The sequence below is a fragment of the Leptosomus discolor genome, chromosome 1, assembly GCF_034619465.1.
Source record: "Leptosomus discolor isolate bLepDis1 chromosome 1, bLepDis1.hap2, whole genome shotgun sequence".
Taxonomy (NCBI): Eukaryota; Metazoa; Chordata; class Aves; order Leptosomiformes; family Leptosomidae; genus Leptosomus; species Leptosomus discolor.
In genome coordinates this window covers 26,589,452-26,609,400 of record NC_141391.1, presented here as the reverse complement: position 1 = coordinate 26,609,400, position 19,949 = coordinate 26,589,452, and the positions used below count along the sequence as shown (strand labels likewise).

The 19,949-nt window shown below is 38.4% G+C and overlaps 1 protein-coding gene across 7 annotated transcripts in view; it reads left to right on the top strand.

The window, feature by feature from the left end:
• The window catches only part of DCLK1 (doublecortin like kinase 1), a 244,361-nt gene that overhangs the window by 175,308 nt on the left and 49,104 nt on the right, over window positions 1-19,949 (top strand). For 3 of the 7 annotated variants that reach the window (XM_086481894.1, XM_086481891.1, XM_086481890.1), the window contains 2 exons: window positions 8,263-8,357; window positions 14,248-14,304. In XM_086481894.1, the coding sequence (XP_086338020.1) occupies window positions 8,263-8,357; window positions 14,248-14,304 (152 nt within the window). Of the gene's footprint in view, window positions 1-8,262; window positions 8,358-8,853; window positions 8,857-14,247; window positions 14,305-19,949 lie in introns of those variants that run through there. The other 4 variants (XM_086481893.1, XM_086481889.1, XM_086481887.1 and 1 more) reach the window with 2 other exon arrangements.

Below are 19,949 nucleotides of genomic sequence, written 5' to 3'. Positions count from 1 at the left end.
GGAAGGGATGACATCTGGAGGGACCTTGGCAGGCTGGCGAGGTGGGCCTGTGCAAACCTCATGAAGTTCAACAAGGCCAAGTTCAAGGTCCTGCACCTGGGTCAGGGCAATCCCAAGCATAAGTATAGGCTGGGCAATGAGTGAATCAAGAGCAGCCCTGCAGAAAAGGACTTGAGGGTGTTGGTGGATGAAAAACTGAATATGAGCCAGCAATGTGAGCTCACAGCCCAGAAAACCACTTACATCCTGGGCTGCATCAAATGAACTGTGGCCAGCAGGTTGAGGGAGGTGATTCTGCCCCTCTGCTCTGCCCTTTTGAGACCCCACCTGCAGTGCTGTGTTCAGCTCTGGGGCCCCCAGTGTAAGAAAGGCATGGACTTGTTGGAGCAAGTCCAGAGGAAGGCCACAAAGATGATCAGGGGGCTGGAGCACCTCCTCTCTGAGGACAGGCTGAGAGAATTGGGGTTGTTCAGCCTGGAGAAGAGAAGGCTCTGGGGAGACCTTATAGTGGCCTTCCAGTACTTAAAGGGGGCCTACAGGGAAGGTGGGCAGGGACTCTTGATCGGGGAGTGTAGTGATAGGATGAGGGGTAATGGTTTCAAAATGAAAGGGTTAGTTATTAGGAAGTTCTTTATTGTGAGGGTGGTGAGACACTGGCACAGGCTGCCCCTTCCCTGGCAGTGTTCAGGGCCAGGCTGGATGGGGCTTTGAGCAACCTGGTCTGGTGGAAGGTGTCCCTGCCCACGGCAGGAGGTTGGAACTAGATGATCTTTGAGGTCCCTTCCAACCCAAACCATTCTGTGATTCTATTGTTACTACTACTTCTTCTCACCTTGTGTTGCCCTATTGCACTGGCCTTATCTCAACCCATGAGGCTTTAACTTTTTCTTCCGATTCTCCTCCCCACCCCAGCAGCGAGGGGAGGAGTGAGCAAGCAGCCACATGGTGCTTAGTTGCTGGCTGGGTGGAATGTATGCTTTTCCGTATGCGGTGTTCACCTTTCTTCCATCCTTGCCTTTTCCTTTTTTTTTTTTTGTTCTTAACAGAGCATATGCTTAATGTGTTTATATTTTCCTGGTAGCCTCTCTGGCTCCTGAGAGCAGACACATCCTGTTTTCATAAAAACAGAGAATACTCTTTTTCTTAAAAGAATAGCATGCAAGCTAGGAAGATCTGTAGTAAGGGCTGACTTCTCCATTAATAAATGTTTTGTTCAGTTTTTTATTTACATCTGACTGTTTCAAAACAGTACCACAAGACAGAAATCTCGCTGCAGGAGGATTGCTTTCTGGTTTTTTACAAACGTGTTTGAGGCATTCTCTGCTTCAGAATGCTTTCCATCTAAATAAAGAGAAGCAGGGAACAAGGCAAAGAAGAGAAGTAGAGAAAGGTTGCATGACCTCACAGGCAGGCAGAGGGCCGGTTCCAAGTGCAATAGATAATCCTGCCTCTATTTAATTTTTCTGATGTATTCTTAAAGCCTGTAAAACACTTTGATGGTTTTTTTTGTTGGCATGAAATATTCAGGAAAGGACATCATAAAAGAGATGTTGAATTTCTGTGAGAGCAGATATCAGCTCATTGCTGGTGACTGAAAATTAGGGGTGTCTGATGGCTATTCATTAGCTGTCGGCTTCTATCCAGCTACCAATTAACACTATTGGTGGCAGCCTTAGTGCAGGTAAAGAGGTAACAGATTTGAAAAAAACAGCACTTACTTCTTAATGGTCATTATTTCTAATCAAATCAAGAGCAGCATGAGATGGCTGGAATTATTGTACCCTTGGTCCATTAAATTAAGGAAATATACTGCATTCGTGTGAACTCTGGTTTAGCCTCTGAAATCCCAACTCTAATTTTCAGGACTTGCTTTCAACAAAAGAAACTACTTCTTTTTCAGTTTGAGCACCTCCTTCAAAATTATTTCCTTCTCACTTCTCCTCCCCTCTGAGCTATCTCCTGTTGCCCTCTACCACCCAAAATATTTTGGATGCTTGAAATCTTACCTGTAACAGAGATTCAAGTTTGGTGTTAAGAAGAGTTATTTAGGAGTTTCAGTTATTTAGTGTGACAAGTGTCTTATTTCAAGAGTAACTGGGTTGATAGGTACCTATTCCAAATGACAAAGGGAACATATGTGAAGAATGGATAGAGTAGGTCATGTTACCAAGGGCTGTGTGTTGTTTTTAAAAACTGCACCTGGGCGAAGAAATTCTGAAACTACATGTCAGACTAAAGCCTGATCAAAACTGTAGATGTTCCCTAAAGAAAAAAGTGGCTTAGGATATGGAAATGAGATCTTACTGAAGACTTCACTAGAGCAGATGCTTCTGCATTTCTCAGCTAGTTAGAAAAGAAGAGGTAGATGTCTTCCTCCACAAGAAGTTATGTTTTCATTTAGTTTGGTAGTTCATCCCTAGGCTGTTACACAGAAACAACCCTTCTTCAGCCACCTGACTCAAGAAGGTTTTTTGGATCCCAAAGGAAGGAACATGACGTATCATATTATCTTTGGCAAGGTCACATGTTTTTATTCACACTGTTATAGGTATTCAGCTGACAGATTTTGTAATAAATATGCTGAAGCGAAACTTTCCTGAAGCCAAGAGTACAAACCCATGGGAATGATGGAGTTATCCTACAGATCCAGGGATTTCCAGATGATTTCTACTTTGATCCTGGCTTCCTTTTAATTTTTTATTTATGGTGTTTGTATTTGATACTGATCATTAAAAAATTAAGTTTTATCATTTTATAGCTGTACAAAAATCAAGAGTTAGTTGAAGAAACATCCTCAGAATTGGTACACTGTTCACACAGACTGATTTGAGAATCCTAGTCTTTCCAATTAAGCAAAACAGTTCAAAAGAGTGATCTTCATTAAATCTTACGTACATTAAATCTTACATACTCAATTAGGTACTACATGAAATTAGCAGCCAAGATCATAGATATCAGCTGTACTCTGATGAAATGCAGAGGAAAAAATCAAGAGGCACCTACCCACCTTCTGAGGCTACCAAAAACAAATACTCATGTATTCCAGGGAATTGTATTTTCAAGGAAGACTCCTGTCTCCTGAGATACTGGGCATGTCTACAAAGTCTACATGTCTGCATCCCTTCTCTGCTTGATAATGTGGACATAGCTGACTTCAGGTTGAGGTAGAAGTGCTATCATAGTGGCCACTCCGCTCTGCACTGCTTGGGTTGCATTGTGTGGCTACCACAGGTACCAATGACTTACAGGGACTCAGATATTGGTGGCTGCTGGGATGGGAATGTAAACCTCACCTGAAGGGGACCCTTTCTGCTGACATTTCTGATCTGTTGATGAGGTGAAAGGTCTGTATGGGTCTATCAAGCCTTGTCTTCGGTGTCAGAGAGGTGATCTTCTTGTATCTGCATAAATTCTTGACATAGACTCTAGAAAAGATTGAATGTAAAAAGGATAGTTTAGCACCAGTTAAAATGAATGCAGTCATGGTTAAGTGAGATTTTTCTCAACTAGTTGCATGCTAAGGTAGAACCTACAAAGCCTTGTCTTTACTGGGGGGTGATAATATGAGGGCACTTGCTTTAATGTGGTGCTCTGGACAAACTCTGTCTTTTGGAATTAAGACAAAAATTACAAGATGTGTACAAGCAGAATACAAAAGAACAAAGAAAGAAAAGGGAAGGTATGGTTTGTTCCCCAACTACTTTGTAACTACATAATCTTATTGAGACAGAACTATTATTTTGGAATAAAAACTACAGGAGTAATTGAGACAAGGTCAAGTAGTGATCTTGCATCACCATTTTCTAGCTAAAATTGCTGAGTGTGACCTACACACGTGTTTGTGAATTCTGTAAATGATTTTTTAGTTTAGCCTGTCCTAGCAATGAGGAAGTTGTGGCTGTGAAAAAGCCTGCACCATTCCTTTCCCTTAGTCTCCTTTTTCCTCTTCACACACACACTTGTGTTTGGCAAACCACTTTCGTAAACACAGAGTCGTCTCTACGTGTTTTATAGAGTACAAGACACAACAACAGGCAGTTTTATAGGAGAGTATGATTTTAGTACAGTTGCAGTGGCATTGGCAGCTTCTTAGAGTGGCACTTGATACTTCAGCTTTTCTCACTTTCTGTTTTTATTACTTAATAAAAGATGACCTATCAAAATTTATTTATTGGAATGCCATCAAAGTACTTTATTTACAGCATTTTCACTAGTTTATAAACTTCATCATATGACAACCTATTTTGCATCCAGCTTTAGTGTTCTATTTTGTGGAGTTTTCTACCTTCATGTGTGACAGGTGCTGGAAAAACAAACACCAAGACAGGTTCTTGCCCTGTTATGCATCCTCATCAAGAAAGGACAGTAAGGAAAAGAGTTCAGAGCTAAGCAGTTGCATACATCTGCTCAGAGCAGCAACAATATTTTTGTTATTGTTTTAGCTTTTAAAACATATTTCACCTGTGAAATTTTGAACAGATAAATCTTTTCATGCGACAATAGGAGGGTGCTATGTTTTAAGCTGAAGTCTCTGACCTGTGCCATTTTATGAATAAAAAGTGACAAGAAACCTCTTGGCTCATTCAATAACATGATTAATCGCAACAGTGATTTACAAATTTCATACGTCTTTATCTACATCAAGGTTCCCTGTAGGAACACGTGCTGTATCAGTCAGTGAGAAATGCAGTGCAGATACTGGACAGGAATGCAGTTTCCAACCAGAACGCATTCCACCTAGAAATGGATTCACGTATTTGTTGCCGTGCTAGCTGGTCATGAGTGGCATATGCAAGAATGGTGTCATGATTGTAAATGGAGTTCAGGAAGGGCGTCAGAATCAGTCCAGTCTCTTCCTGCTACACAGCACCTAATATCAAGTCTATTTGCAAATTCAGTATAATGACTCACAAGGAACTAGAGTCAGAGGCAGAATGGCCAGCAAGCCATGAACAAGAAAGAAGATAAAAAAGGAGGGCCTCTGGAGTTGACCGGGGAATTATTAGGAATTACCTTTTCTTCCCTATTGTGATGTCTGTCTTAAGCATACCATTAATAGCATCAGTAGTAACAGTAATGTATATCTCCAGGTATATAGAGCATCCAGAAGACAGACAACACGATGTGCACAGAGAGTTTATTGTGCCAGAACTTAAAGCCTAAGTAGACAAGTGGTAGAGATGACATGACTTGTCTGTTGTTGTGCCATACATATAGAAACACACATATATGACAGCATATAGAAAGCTGTCACTCAAGACTCTGCTCAGGTTAACTCTAGTGTAGACTCTGTACAGCCTTCAGTCACCAGAGTTTATTTAATGGAGTTCTGTGCTTGGACTACAATCCACCAAAATTGGTAGATGGGGAGAATTTTGATGGTTTTCTTTCACCTTCAGCATGTGCTAAAACTCTGGATGCATGGGTTTGGATTCATCTTGTGTAGCTTCAGAAGTCTATGCTGCAGTGGATGCTACTAGTATGTTGTTCATCAGGTCTGTTTTAGATAGTTGCTTGGGGATGCTACGACTTGTGCTACAACAGCACCTTGGTTAAAATAAGGTCTAGAAAACTACTTCAGATGTAGAAGTCAATACAATAGGTACCTAAGTTTGGTAAAAGGGATCTTATCCCCAGTGCTAATTGTCATCTCTAGAGTTTCCTAAACAGTTCTCCGTAGGGAGTCCTTGTATGCTTACAAAAACCCTGCTATGCGTTTTAGGTACTTAGCACCTTTGTATTTTGGATATGGGCAAGGAGGTGAGCAAATTCTACTTAAATCTCCTGAGGGCCTTGCTCCATTAATTGTGCTCTTGACTTCACATATTACAGATGGCCAACATGAGCACCACTGTCATAATTTTCCTTTTTAAAGAGTGCTGTTTGGGAGAGCATTGGATCTTAGCTTAAATTGGTGGCAATTGAGTCATTTTTAAGGGTTTGTAATACTTTGGGTTTTCATCTCAAATACACACTCATCAGCATGGTACATGTGGGAAATACATCAAGAGTCTAATACACCATTGCATCTATTTGTCTGTTTCCACTTGGTAGCCTCAAGTCTTTGTCTTCCTGACAGAATAATTGCAATAGTAATTCTAAGAAAAGCTATTGTTGAAGAGTGTGAGGAAGGAGTCAATCTATAAGGAAGGCAGAGCACTAGTGTTACTCAGCAGTCTTGAGGACTAGCTCCACATGAATATAAGTAGTTTAGTATTAGTTTTATGTTTGTTTATATTTGTTTATAAGAAGCCCTTTAAAACTTTAGAAGCTTAAGGTTCCAAAAAGCTCATTTTTACTGTCCTCATCTTGCCCTTTTCCTAAATGATTTCAGAAGTATTGATAATAAATTCGATTTTAGTCATTATTGGCCAGACCTATGAGGTGTTTTGCTGAATACTGTATGAACTTCAGTGAATATGTCCACATGCACATGCTTTCCCCTACACGTTTAGCACAACATTTGAATCAATGCTGATATGTGGAAACGGTTGTCCTCTGTACAAAGAGAGTTCAAAGCCTAGATGAGTGGAATGGTTTTCTAGAAAAGCAACCTATTTAAATCCAATTAGTGTATCATGTTGTTCCCATGGTTATACAAATAGATTGCACCTTTGCCTTAAACAATGCCTTACACAAAGTGGTATTGAGATTTGGTCACTCATAGCACCTGTGAACTATTAAGTGATCATTATTTATCATGCAGTATAACGTGTTTTATTGATGTGTGTGTTGTGGTAGGTGTACATATTTCTTCCTTATAATGCGCAGGCCCAGTAGTAGCCAGTGAGAACAATGTATTACGTAAAAAGTAAGAAAAATCTATTAAAAATTTCTACTGTATTAACCAAAGGAATTAGCGTTTGCTAGATTGCCAGTCAGCCAAGGTTTTACAAGAGTTATTGTCATTTTGATTTTCGGATGAGTCATTTGGTATATTGCCCCCAAAGGCACCTCATTATGATTCAGTGCACAGCATATAAAATTCCTTAGGCTTTCGGGGCTCCATGGAAAGCGAGTGGGGGTTGCGGTGGTTCAGCGTTGTGAAGGAGCGGCATTATGCTTAATTGACACCTTTGATGTAGCCCTAAGACAGCACCTGCACCTCCCACTGCTGCTCTGAAGACGTCAGCCTTACGCAGAAAAGGCTTCTGCTTATGAATCCTGCATCGCGTTCAGCTCACTCTGTGAGCAGCCCCAGCTATCCTTAACTAATCCCATTGCTTCTCAGTTTGGCTACAGCTTGGCTTAGTACAGAGCAGGAATTTTGCTGCTTGCTATTATCAGGTTAAACAGTAAGATTCTGTCCATGTTAGAACTCATAGAAGGTAAGTCAAATGCCTTGTTGGTGTCCTAGTATGTAAATATTCTCCTAAGATTCAGAATCTGGGAATCTGATTGTCGATTCTTTTTTTTCCTGGTGCTGACAAATGTGGACTGTGATATAACAGTTGCTTGTTTAAGAATATTTACATATATATGTGATACACACTTTGTAGTGTTTCTATCAGTGCTTCAGTGTGAACATTATTGATAGCCTCTTGTGTGATTACTTTGTAGTAGAATTCTGTCCTCTGCCGGTATTGTTTTGTTAATTTAATGGATAATGTCACATGCATGGAAAAGATGTTTCTAAAATGATAGGCACTGACATATATGAAGGAACTTACTTATTTGAGAAAGTGTTGCTTTGCTGTAAGTCAGACTTGAGGTGTTACATCCAATTTATTTGCCTCTAGAAAGCCCCTCTGGGTTAAGTCTGAGGTGATGTTTGGGTCAGAGAGTATTGCAAAAATCTGTTCAAATGAATGAGTGAGGAACAGTGACCAGCTGATTTGTTTTTGCAAGCAGTTCTGCTGTTTATTTTTGGTGGGTAGCTCTTCAAGCCATAACTAAATGGAATGAAAAGGTTTGCTTATAGCAAGTGTCTGTTAAGGTTAACAGAGCATCTTGCTACCTTTCACTTTCAAGCACAGGAACAATACAGTTTAAGAAAACATGATCATGTTCTCTGCCTTTGACTAAATAGTCTTTTCAGGTTTGTTGATTATTTGCTTGCAGTCTGTTTAAAAATTGTCTTCATGAGCCAAAACTCTGAGGAAACAGTTCTTTCGTGAATTACCTTATTTAATGTCTAAAACATAAAGCAAAAGCAAATTCATCTGTTCAACAAAGAATGAGAAGAAAGATGTTGATTTAACTATTTCTTTGCTTTTAATAATGCTGTGTATTGGGTTTTTTTTCAATTTATTGTCCTTTTAGTGAATGGAACCCCTGGTAGCCAGCTTTCTACTCCCCGCTCTGGGAAGTCTCCAAGCCCATCTCCCACCAGCCCAGGAAGCCTACGGAAACAGAGGGTAAGGAAACAAGGAAACTGATTTCTGAGTGTGGCTGGGGAGAATCTGGTATAGCCATTACCCGATAGCCTTCTCCCCACTGATTCCTTGTGTGTAGAGTTATAGGGTGGAAGAGCCTGGCGATGGTCCTTGCTGTGTTTGTACAACACTCCTGAAGCGGGATACAACTGTTCTTTTTTTTCCAGACATTTCACAACTGGAAGGAAATGTTGATGTTGTCAAAGATTTTTTTTTTCTTAATTTGCCTTGGGCACTGTGTCACTTCCAAAACCTACAAACAGCTTTGATTTTGAAGCAAGGTGAAAGAATGCACTGTGGAGTTTAGCTGTGGATTAGCTGCAATATCATAGCCTTGTGTAGTGAAGATACTATCGGTACCAAGGCAGCACGAAACTTGTCAGTCAGTTTGCTGGACCAGAGTTGATAGTAGCTGTAGGTTCGCCCTAGTTATCATGTGTAGAGGAATCTACAATATACCTAAGCATCCAGAATTAAGGTAGTACCTATGTTACTGCTGTAACCCTCTCACAAAATATTACTCGTTCAGCCCAAAAGGCTCTGCATGCTGCTTTAATTAATTGTAGCTGTTCAAAAGCAATGGGACAGATGTCTATGTATCTTCTCTTCTGCTATTTTCTAAACTGTTATCAGTTCTCAATGAAAGCTTCCCTAAGGCAGTACTCTGTATGTCAGAGTTGTTTATAAACACAGTTTGAACACATGCTTTTTCTGCCTTTTCAGTTTTTAAATAAGGACATAATTTGTGTCTCTCAGAGTAAGGGGATTATGTACAAAATAGGCACTGCTTGACTTTAAGGGCTGGTGCAGACCTGGTTCCCCGGATATCCAGATCAGGAATAGCTGTAGCATGGCATGATTCCTTTCTAGCCTGTCTACCCTTCTTTATGTCCAGTGGATACTAGGGAGCTGAAGAATTGTGCATGCCCAAGTCTTACCTGAGGCTGGGATACTGCCATGGGTTTCTGCTGTGGCTTGTTTATAGTTATGGAAGCCGACTGTGGTCTTGCAGCATAGAGACAGCCAGTGAGTGGGAGCTTGAAGCATTAGGGTAGTGTCAATGGTTTTCATCATCTGGTACACAGAGAGTAAAGGTGCAAGTTTCGGTTTGGGTGAGCTGGTACTAAAATCTTCTTGAATGCAATGTCTTCCACACCTGTTTGTTCTTACTCTCAAAGCTTCTTAATGAATCATGAATAAGTCACAGAAGAGGGAACAAAGAGTCTTCCAAATGAATTACACATTGGTGATGTAAGGGTGTCTGTTTAGGTGGATGATATCAGTATAGAGTGGATTTTCAGTTGCTGTAAGGCTGCCTCTTCATTGGTAACTTTCCTAAACTTCCTTCCCTACCACTGACGCTTCTCTCCCCACGGTGAAGAAATGTTTTTGCGTTAAGGTTTGTTGATGAGTGAGTGGGAACCATGTGGTCAGCACTGTTAGACACAACGGGTTTTTGACCACAAGGTTTCTGACTTTCAAATGTGAAGAGCAGAGCAGATGGGCTGCTTCTTATCTGGGTTCCCTATATGGCAGTAACAGGATCATCAAGTGGCAGTATTATGGATGCAAAGGGCTGTGTGGTGGTAACATAATCACATTGCTTACTGTATAGAAAATAAATATTGAAGTAAAACTATAGGAGAGAGAAGGCATTGTTAAAGAGTTGAATTCTCTTTTGAGATGTTCATATCCAGTCCCCTTGACCTCTAGCAGGGACCTTTCATGCTTGTCTGTTTTACCTGACAAAACATGGAATACTTTCATGTAAAAAATATATTGCAGTCTTGTAAAAATGCATCGCAATATTATTTAGGTTACAAAATTAACTGCTCAGAAGTTCAGGGATGGAAACTTTACACTTTCTCTGAAATTTTATTTCAGCATCTTTCATGTTTAACTTTTGAAGTGAGTGAGCTAGAAGTTCAGTGTAAAAACATAGAGTTGTGTTGTTAAAGGTCGTAATGTGTATTCCAGTGACTAAATTAATTCTATGAACAGCTGTTAAACAGTGCTTACTAATCTTAATTTTCTTGTTAGCAGTATAAGTGGTGTTCTGTTTAATTTTAGTACCATCTTTTGTATGTTGCCATTTAAATTTTATTTAGAGGACAGGTTACTTTATGTACTGTATTGTCATAAACCAAATTTGAACTCAAAGCATTTTGCTTTGTCTTCAGCAGCTTCAGCTACAGGGCTGACAAGCCAGATACAGGAGAAGGTTTATTCCCTAGGAGATTGTTGAAGTGTTGATATCATGTGATAGTCCTAGAAGAGGGAAGAGGACACTGATTTCAGTGCCCGCCTTCTCTCCAGTGTTGAAAGGTGAGGTATTCCTGCCCCAAAAGAAGAGTGTTGGCTGCTAGAGTCATGGTTTGAGATTGAAGGTGATGGTTTGGTTTCTGACTTTCTGTCAGAAGGTCTGTGTTTTTCTCTTTACATGGAGTTTGAGAGAACTACTGCTTTAGAACTGAAACAATATGCTGGGTTCTGGGAATGCCAGCTCAGCTGTGTAATTTGTTTTTTCTCTGCCCCTCTCTTGTGCAGTTAGAGTTAGAGGAGTGCCTGTTCTCTCGTGCCGTCAGGTATATGGGATACCAGTGGCATGTACTGGGTCTGGAAGGCGAAAAGGAACATTGACTCTAGCATAGCCTGATTCCCCTTGATGTAACTGATCAATCAGCAGTTCAGCATCCCCATCCAAGTGCTATGAGGGAGTTGTAGGCTTGATATGTCAAAATGTTGATGAGTCTGGGCAGGCTGACAGTGTTTTTCCAGGAAGTACAGGCGAGAGGAAGTCATGCTTTTGAATGCAGAGGCACAAAAGCAAGGTAATGCCACAAACTGAGGGGTTTCTTCCTGTGAATAGTGAAGACCTGTAAAAATAGTAGAGATGGTAGAATTTTCCAAAGAAAATGTTCCTTCTAATTATGGAGTGCATTAGGCAAGTTAAAATAGGATCAATCATCTTACTTACTGACATTTCATGACTTAATTTTTAAAAAAATAAATTCTGGCCTTTGATAGAAGGCTTTCCATTGATGTAAATAAAGCCAAAAATGCTACTGTTGTACATACTGGTGAAAACAGTGTTCTTGTAACCCTACAGATAAAATTTTGTACCCTCAAAAGCCAGAACATAAAAAGATATGTCCTTGCTCACTTGCATATGTATATAGCTGAGTTCTTTCCAAAAATTCAGAAATCAGTGAAAGTTATATTTTTATAATCTTGGGTGAAATTCAATCTATATTTGAGGAAAGTAAGATTTGTGAGATTAATTTCACGGGTATAATACAAGGACTTGAAAGTGAACTAGGAACCATTTATCAACTGAGCTAACTATCAACCAATTATCAGCTTCTGAGTATTTTAGCTTGCAGGCTGTAAACTACAGTTATGCTTTCTTGTAGTTTAATTCTTTCTTTATATTTATTCTTAGATAGAAAATTACGATTTTTTTTTTAAATGGTTATGTACTTAACTGTGTATTTCCACAGAGGATTAAAACATCTGATTCTCAGGTTTATAGGAGCTGAAGCGGAGAGCTATTGTGTTGCCCATGCATACAGTTCTTGCCACAACAGAATGCAGTTAATGACGCAGACTCAGAAAAGGTGGCGTGGCAATCATAGCAATAAATATACATAATAGCAACCCCCACATTTTGATTAACTAACCTTTATAATAGTTTATGAGCTTATTTTCCCACTGTCTTGTAATCAGAGTCATCACTTCAATTAAGGTGGACACATTATGTACTTTATACCTGATTTTCTGTTGCTTGTCTTTATTTTAAATGTTTTTCCTACTTCCCTAGAGACTACAGCCTATAGAATATTAAAAAATTAATTTTAAGGTACCTCTTGACTACTCAGACAAAGAAGTTGAATTCTATGTGTATAAGGATTTTTTGAGTTGTGTGTGGCCAAGAGATCTTACTCATTCAGCAAGTTTTGTCTTTTTGTTAATCTATGCGAAGTAATAAATAGATTCTCCTCATATTTTTTTTCAGAAATATAGGTCTTCAGCTAATTATAGGCAAGGAAAATTCTTGCAGAAAGGAAAACTTTTTAAAAGTGTCACGTATTTAAAAGTATATGAAAAAGCAGATAATATGATCCTGAAATCGTGTGCATGGTTTTGCTTTAAAACAACCACAGAGTTATTAAAATAAGCACAAAAATATTCCCTAAATACTAAAAGTCAGTTCTTATAAATATCCTCTTTGTAAGTTCTGAAGGCATATTTTTTCTATTCAGAAGAGTGAGCAGTCACCTGGAAGATACTATTCAAAAGTTTGGGGTGTTACCCTCCCTAGCAAATCAAAAGATTATTATTTTTCTTTACTATGTATTTGAAATCCCCAAACTGTATACGCTCAAAAGAATTTTCAATAATTAACAAGCTAGTTAATATTCAGAATGAGATGGTCTTGTCTGTTTAAAATTCTTCTTTTGTCTAGATTGTTCACAACAAAATAGAAATGTATTTAAGACCTGATTTTCACTCGTCCAGTCTAACATGTCTGCTACTGTATGTACACATGCCCATTGGCAGACTACATGCAGAATGAGCATTCTAGGGAATGAAAAAACACTTTAAGGGGCTTAAATCCCCTTGATAGCATGCCTGCAAGTAAAACATAAAGCTGCATAGATCATTGACATCCTTTTAATTTGAAATTTGTAAAGCATTCATTTTAGTAATCCTTGTTTTATAGTATAGATTTTAGATTTGCTCATTTTTTTTGCCTCAGTTATCTTCTTGTGATTAAAAAAACCAACCAAAAAAAACCCAAATCAAGGTCAACCCTAAAGCTGGCTCCATCAGCCTTCCCCTTCTTATATGTTCTTGTATTTTGTCTTGTAGTTGTTTTGTTGTATTTCGTAAATATGTTTTATACTGGAAGATCCCCCAAAACACCTTGGAGGTGTCACAGCTTGGCTATGAGGTGTGCTGGGCACCTGCATACTCAGTACTCCTCTAAAGCATCAGTTAGGCTTAATTCACCTTAAAAAGTGAGTACTCTGTCCTCTGCCACTTCTCTTTGCTGAACTTACTCTTTCGTTTAGCGCCATTGTGTGTCTTGGCGAGGATTGTTGTGCTGTGTAGGCTGGATAGGGCAGTATAGCATCCCCTGACACCTCTGGCATTTGAGGATTATCTGATCCGTCAGAGGATGCTCGGAGTGGGTGTTGAAAAAACAAAGTGGATCTGTACACTTAGACTCTCCCTCTGCTGTCATGAGCTGGTTGCTTGGCTACCGTCAGAAAGAGCTGGGGACGGGGATATTTTACATGCTGTCTTTTTACACGTACACACAGACACAGAAAAACTGTGGAAAAGAGATACCATTGTCAGTACAATATAGGTAATGGCAATATTCAGTGTCGGCATTCTGAGGCTCAACTGTTGCTGGATCCATGCTATTATCAGCAGTGGGTGGCAAGTTTTGATTACCTTATATAAGGTAGGAGCTTACTTTCCTGCTGCTGTTTGCGAAACAGCAAAAAGGGACGTGTATTTCCTTTAAGATTAAATTCGTATTGCCAAGCATCCAAACAATTAGAAGACTCTCTAGAACAGATTAATATTGTTTTAATAGCGTTTAATAGGAAAGAATCAAAGAAAAAACATAAGTGCCTCTTAGAATGTGTTGTACGTTGAAACTCCAGCTTTATTTACTAACCATCTAGTTGTTGATTAAAAAATTATTGTATGATGTTAAGCCAAAAATCTGAGTATGTAAAAATGTGTATTTTATGTTAAACAATATCTTCTGGTCCACAGTAACAAAAAGAATATAAGACAGTTGCAGCGCAACAAATCAAACACAATAAACAAATCTATACTGCACTTCATCTTACAGGACCTGTATCGCCCACTCTCTTCGGATGATATGGATTCAGTAGGAGACTCAGTGTAAAAGAGAAAATGGAACAATGTTTATGGTTTGTGATTTGGTGAAGGTTTAACATTTTTAAAGAGAATAGCTGCTAATTTACAGTAATAGTGAATCGCACAAAAGAGTTTTGCATATTTAATATTGAAAGCATGGGGCCAAATTAATTCTAGTGTGGGGGGGTATTTTTGGCTTTACCACTGCATTTTAATGCAAGAATTTTTAATGAATGAGCCATTGAATATGTCCCTCAAATACAAAACAGCATTGTGCTCCCTGTAAGGAACAAAGATTGGATAAGGTGAATATAACGCACAAATCCATAGTGGGCACATTTATGAATAGCACTCTTTATCACCTAAGGTACTGATTATATGTTCTGTTTTTACCGTAGGTATCTTTATTCATTTTGGTATGAACAGTTAATGAATACTTTGCTTTTACCAATGAATAGGTAAAATGCAGAAAAGAAAAAACCAGCCATATTAAACTGCTTGCACCAGGCTGTCTGATCCCGACACACACATTTGTAACACTCTAAGTTTAGTCTTTTCATCTAAAAGAAAAGAAAATTAAGAAATCTTGCGTGGTCGCAGGACAAAAAGTAAATGCTTTCAAAGCAGTGTTCGAGTTCTGCTCACTGCGTTTCTGTCTGATGGCTGTGAACAGAAGGGTGTTCAGGGGCAACATGAATGTTTTACCTGGCAAGAGACGTTAATACTGATCTTCTGTGTGTTGCAAGTAAATACGGACAGATTTCTAAACAAGGAAATATGGGGGCCTGCTGGCTCGCAGCGTCATCTAACACACGTATGATGACACTGTTTGGAAAAACATGTTTTGCCTGAGAAACTAGTGATTATTTTCACTTATGTTAAGGACAAGAACATCATTTGTTATTTGCTGTAATGAGACATTTTATGCATTTTAAAATGAAAGCCTACAGCAATGGTGGCACTGTAAATCATCCTCCTAGTGACCTAATTTCTCTGTTTTTGTAATTTCTATAGGTGGTCATTTTGTACAGCATGAATATGCAAAACTCCTTTAGTGTTAAAGTAGGTCACGCATTATAACCAGTTGCTTAACAAATATCTACTAATTTTATTTGTTTTCTGCTGCTTTATTGTGAGAATCTTAGTCTAATTTATGTAATAGCAATATTTTCCATCATATGTTGCATATTGCTTCAAAATTTATCTGTTTTATTTAAGCCCATAGTGTAGTGATCACACACTTTTACTGTCTTATACCTTTCCTTTCAATATTTCAAACACTAATGATTTAAGGATTAGAAATCAGTGTGATTCTGATCCTCAGCAAAAGTCTATAGAAATTGTATTTTTGAGCTACTTAGTGGTTATTTAATATATTCTAAAATATCAGGAAAATTTACTTAACAACAGAAAATGTTTAGCTGCCGCATGCCGTCTTTTAAATGTAGTGAAATAATTCCTTTACACTGATTTGTCCGTAGTAAAATTCAGCAGCTGGAAAATGTTGGCATGCGTTGTGATGTTATGGCTTCACTGTGTCAATATAATTTTCTTTATGGAGGATATTTGCAAAGAGAAGTAAAAGGGCAGCAGAATACAAAACTTACCTTCTCTGTTTCCAATACTTGGTTCCAGTATCACCTGGAGAGAAAGTCACTGATCTGGCACGTTTGGTGAAGCAGTTAGGGCATTCCCTTTTGAAATGCATGTTTTGCCACTCCTGCTTCAGACTTCAGTTCTAAAACTCTTCCAGCAATAGGAACAGTCCCCCCCTATACCCTGATCCTAAGGCTGTCCTGTTCTACTGAAAAAAGTTGGCAGCTGTGAAGTTACTTGCATTTTTGCCTGTTATGAGGGAATGTCTTTGTAAAATGTATTACTTAATCCCAAGAAATGCATATTATATAAAGGTGAGTTGGGATCATTTTCCAAAAATTCAGACAACTCCACCAGACTGAACAAAATACTTACTGAAGTTTTGACAATTGTTTTTTTTCCTGTAAAGAAAATAAATTCCAGGAATTTTATTTTTCCTCCCCTCTCTCATATAGGCTACTGCTGCTTCAGGCAGTTTATTAAGAATGTTTGTTCTGCGCAGGGAGCGCAGATTGCCAACAAACCTGAATCCCACGGCTTTGCTTAGCTGTGGAAAAGAAAAATGGACCTTATATCAGTAATTGTTATCATAGCGAGTTCTCCATCAAGACTGTTTCGAAGAATATGCTAGTCCATAACATTTAATCATTTCAACATATGACTTATATTAAGGGGCTATTCAGGCACAATACGTATCATTAATATTTCATTTAAGGAATGAAAGTCCCTTAGAGATTGAAAAGGTACACTGTTTATAGACTTTGAGATCCCTTTTGTGTGGAATGTAATTCCCATTATACATGAGCAGAAATGAAAATTTTTTCGGAGCAAGACCAGAAGGTTTCAGTTTATAGGTGAAACTGAAATTGTGTTTCTTGATGCTGTAATTCTGCTCACAACAGCACAGGTTTTAGTTTGTCCCTAGATTTCCTCGGCTTCATTAAATATTGGAATAGCTTAAGCAACTTTATAGTGTTTGAACCTCTTCTAGTTCTCTCTATGCTGCATTATTTGTGCCTACTCTAAGGTGATTATGATGTAGCTCAAGAGTCTTGTATAGATTGTGAATGCTTTGCTTCCCTTTGAGCTTTATGAATACTTGTGATTATTTCCCTATGCTTTCTGCAACTTTCTGGGTTTTTTTTAATCTCTTTTCTTCTTCTTTTACGCAACAAACAGTTCACATGTGAAGCACAGAATGTGTATGTTTATATTTATACGCACATACACACAAACACACACACACACACATAGTTTAATGGCTTTGAAACCCACAGTTATGTTACATTTGTGGCTTTAAACAAATACATGGGCAAAATTTATTAATGGGAGGATGTTCATCTGGTGGGACTCGCTATCGCTCTGTTAAGAGTCAGTGGAGCTGCACCAACCTGTACTTGCTGAGCAGCTCCCCCAAGGAAGTCTGTACAATTTTAAGAGTTCTCATGCACAAACAAGGGCTAAGTTCTGCTCAGTTTGAAGTTAGTGGCAAAACCACAATTAACTCCAAGGTGGGAAGAATAGGACCTTACGCACAAATATATCTACACAGGCAAAACATTAATCATGAATTTGAAATGGTATTATTTTGACACGTTTAGACTTGTGTCTCCTCTTGAGCTGCACTGTTCTGCAGTGTATTAAGTCATGCAATATTTGAAATTCTTTTGTTGAAATCAGTAAAATCTTTAATATTCATTATCCAATGTGAAAATTTCTTTTCAATGTGTAAAATAATTCAGTGACAGCACATTGTATTTAGTTATTTTTCTCTTTAAACCATTTTCACAGGGCATATATGGCTGTAAAATGAAAATTCTGGGGCATTAATATTGTGGCTTTAAATGTATATTATAAGAAAGGATACATAACATTAAACAGCCTTGAAGAACACCTGGGCTGAGATTGTGTGGCGTAACAATCAAAATAAATACTAGTGTTTGCTTTTAAAGTTTCATACTTCACGCTGCAATGTGAATGTTGTATAGTGCAGTCTGTTAACAAAAAACCTCCTTCAACTCTAAATGTTAAAATGAATTAACAGTGATACAGAAAAGAACCTCTGATCCACCCAAGTTTACTGTTTTGTCAAAAATAGTAGAGAAATGAACAAACAGAAAATCTTTATGGTGCTAAATTACCTTATCACTTGATGAATACTTAGATTAATGTTGTCTGTGCTTTTTCTTGTATCCAGTTAATGATATACAACCGAATACAAGATTGTTCCTTATTTAATCTTCATTTTCAATTTATCTGTTAGTGACGGGATGAGAACTTGTAACTATGAGTGATCAACAGGAAAATAACCTTATGTCACGCAGCCAGCAGTAGCTCTCCATGCAGAGCAAAAAGCAAGCAAGTGGTTGTCACACTCTGTGGAAATGGGTGTGCCACCCCCCAGGAAACCCCTCCGTTCAGAAAGCAGGGCTTGCCGAGCAGAGCAGAGGCTATTCTGAGCCGCGTTTGCTGTTGTAACACCTTTTGGCTGGCTCGGTTGGCCTCTTCTCCTTGCACCTGATCTCAGACTGGCTGAGCGCCCCAACTCCCCCCCGGAAGGCAATGGGTATGTAGATACATGTGTTGTGTACGCACACGTTAGCGAAGGGTTAAAAACACACGCAGTGCACACGTACATATTCGTATGCGTTTTAGTGTCTGTATTTGCGCATGTTGATTATATTCAAATTTGCTTAAATTAACCCTCAGCAGTGAAGTATGAAAAAAGCTGTACTGTATTCAGCGTGTACTTGTTGTCTGATGTTACATGAGGTAATTAGTTTGTGGTTTGCCCTGCAATACAGTGTTTTGGAATTTGGACTCTAGTGAAAGAGGAGCTAACGATGTTTGTGCTAAGACCTCTTCATTTTGTTAGTTGCACTATGATATTGTAAATATTGGCACATTTACAACATAAGTTTAAGATTTTACGAAGTTATGCATACAATTATTTTTTTTAAAGAAAAGTGCTTGGGTATTTGCTTTTTAAACTATACCATTTTTGTATTAATGTGATGCAGGAAACCAAAAAGCAAGCTGTTGATTTATCAACAAAAAAATGTAAAACTTGCAAAAACAAATGCCGATGAATGTTTTATTTCATATAATCAGCTGAAGAAAATCACCTTCATTTTTGTGCCATTGTTTCATCATACTGTGTTGTACTTGTGTTTCATATTTGACCATGTCATCCTGGTTGCAATTTGTTGTTTCGCTAGATTTAACATTACTGTAGATTATTGTAAGCAATGTAATAAATATATTTGAAAAAATACACACTGTTCGGTGAGTTTATTTTGGAAATGTGATTAACAGGCTTTAAAAAAATACTTTTATTTGGTATTTCTTGTTCATTTTGGATCAGCATTGTCCATCTAACAGTTCACTTAGTATAAGCATATGGGGTTCATGCATCCTCATGGGTTCTTTTAAATAGAGGATACATTCAGTGCCTTTTAAAATAATAAACTCTGGGCTCTAGTGTGTAGGTGCAAAAGATCCTTCAAGGAAGAATTTGGTTTCTAACGGGTCTTTTGAAGACAGTAAATATACCTGCCTTGAGTTGCTTATGGGTAAGTTTGTGTGCACGCGACGGGATAGATTTGAAGTATGAAGTGGGAAATCAGTAGACTTTCCAGAGCAAGGTGCCAGCTCCCTGCTGACAACTCGGCTACAGCAGCCCCCCTCTTAAGACAAGTATTAGGAAAATATGCCTGTGAAAAGCTAAGAGTACTGAAACATACCCACGGTGTTTTAAAATAAGTACCTTGTTTTCTTGATATATCTTTCCACTCTTTAAAAATACATATCTATAGCCTAGTTTTAATTTTTGTTTGGCGGGGGTGGGGGAAGAGAGACGCTACAATTTCTGACATGTCATCTGCCAGTCTGATTCTTCAGCTGATGCTCAGACACTCTCCTAGAGGAATCTGTGGGCCTGATAAAAGTTCTAGTTTTGAAACCCTCTTGGTGGCTATTAAATGGGTCTGCCTAAAAAAGGTGTACAGACATAGAAAGGAAACAGTACTATAAAAATGAGGAAGAGCAGAAACAAAATAATTTCTCTCTCTACCAAGT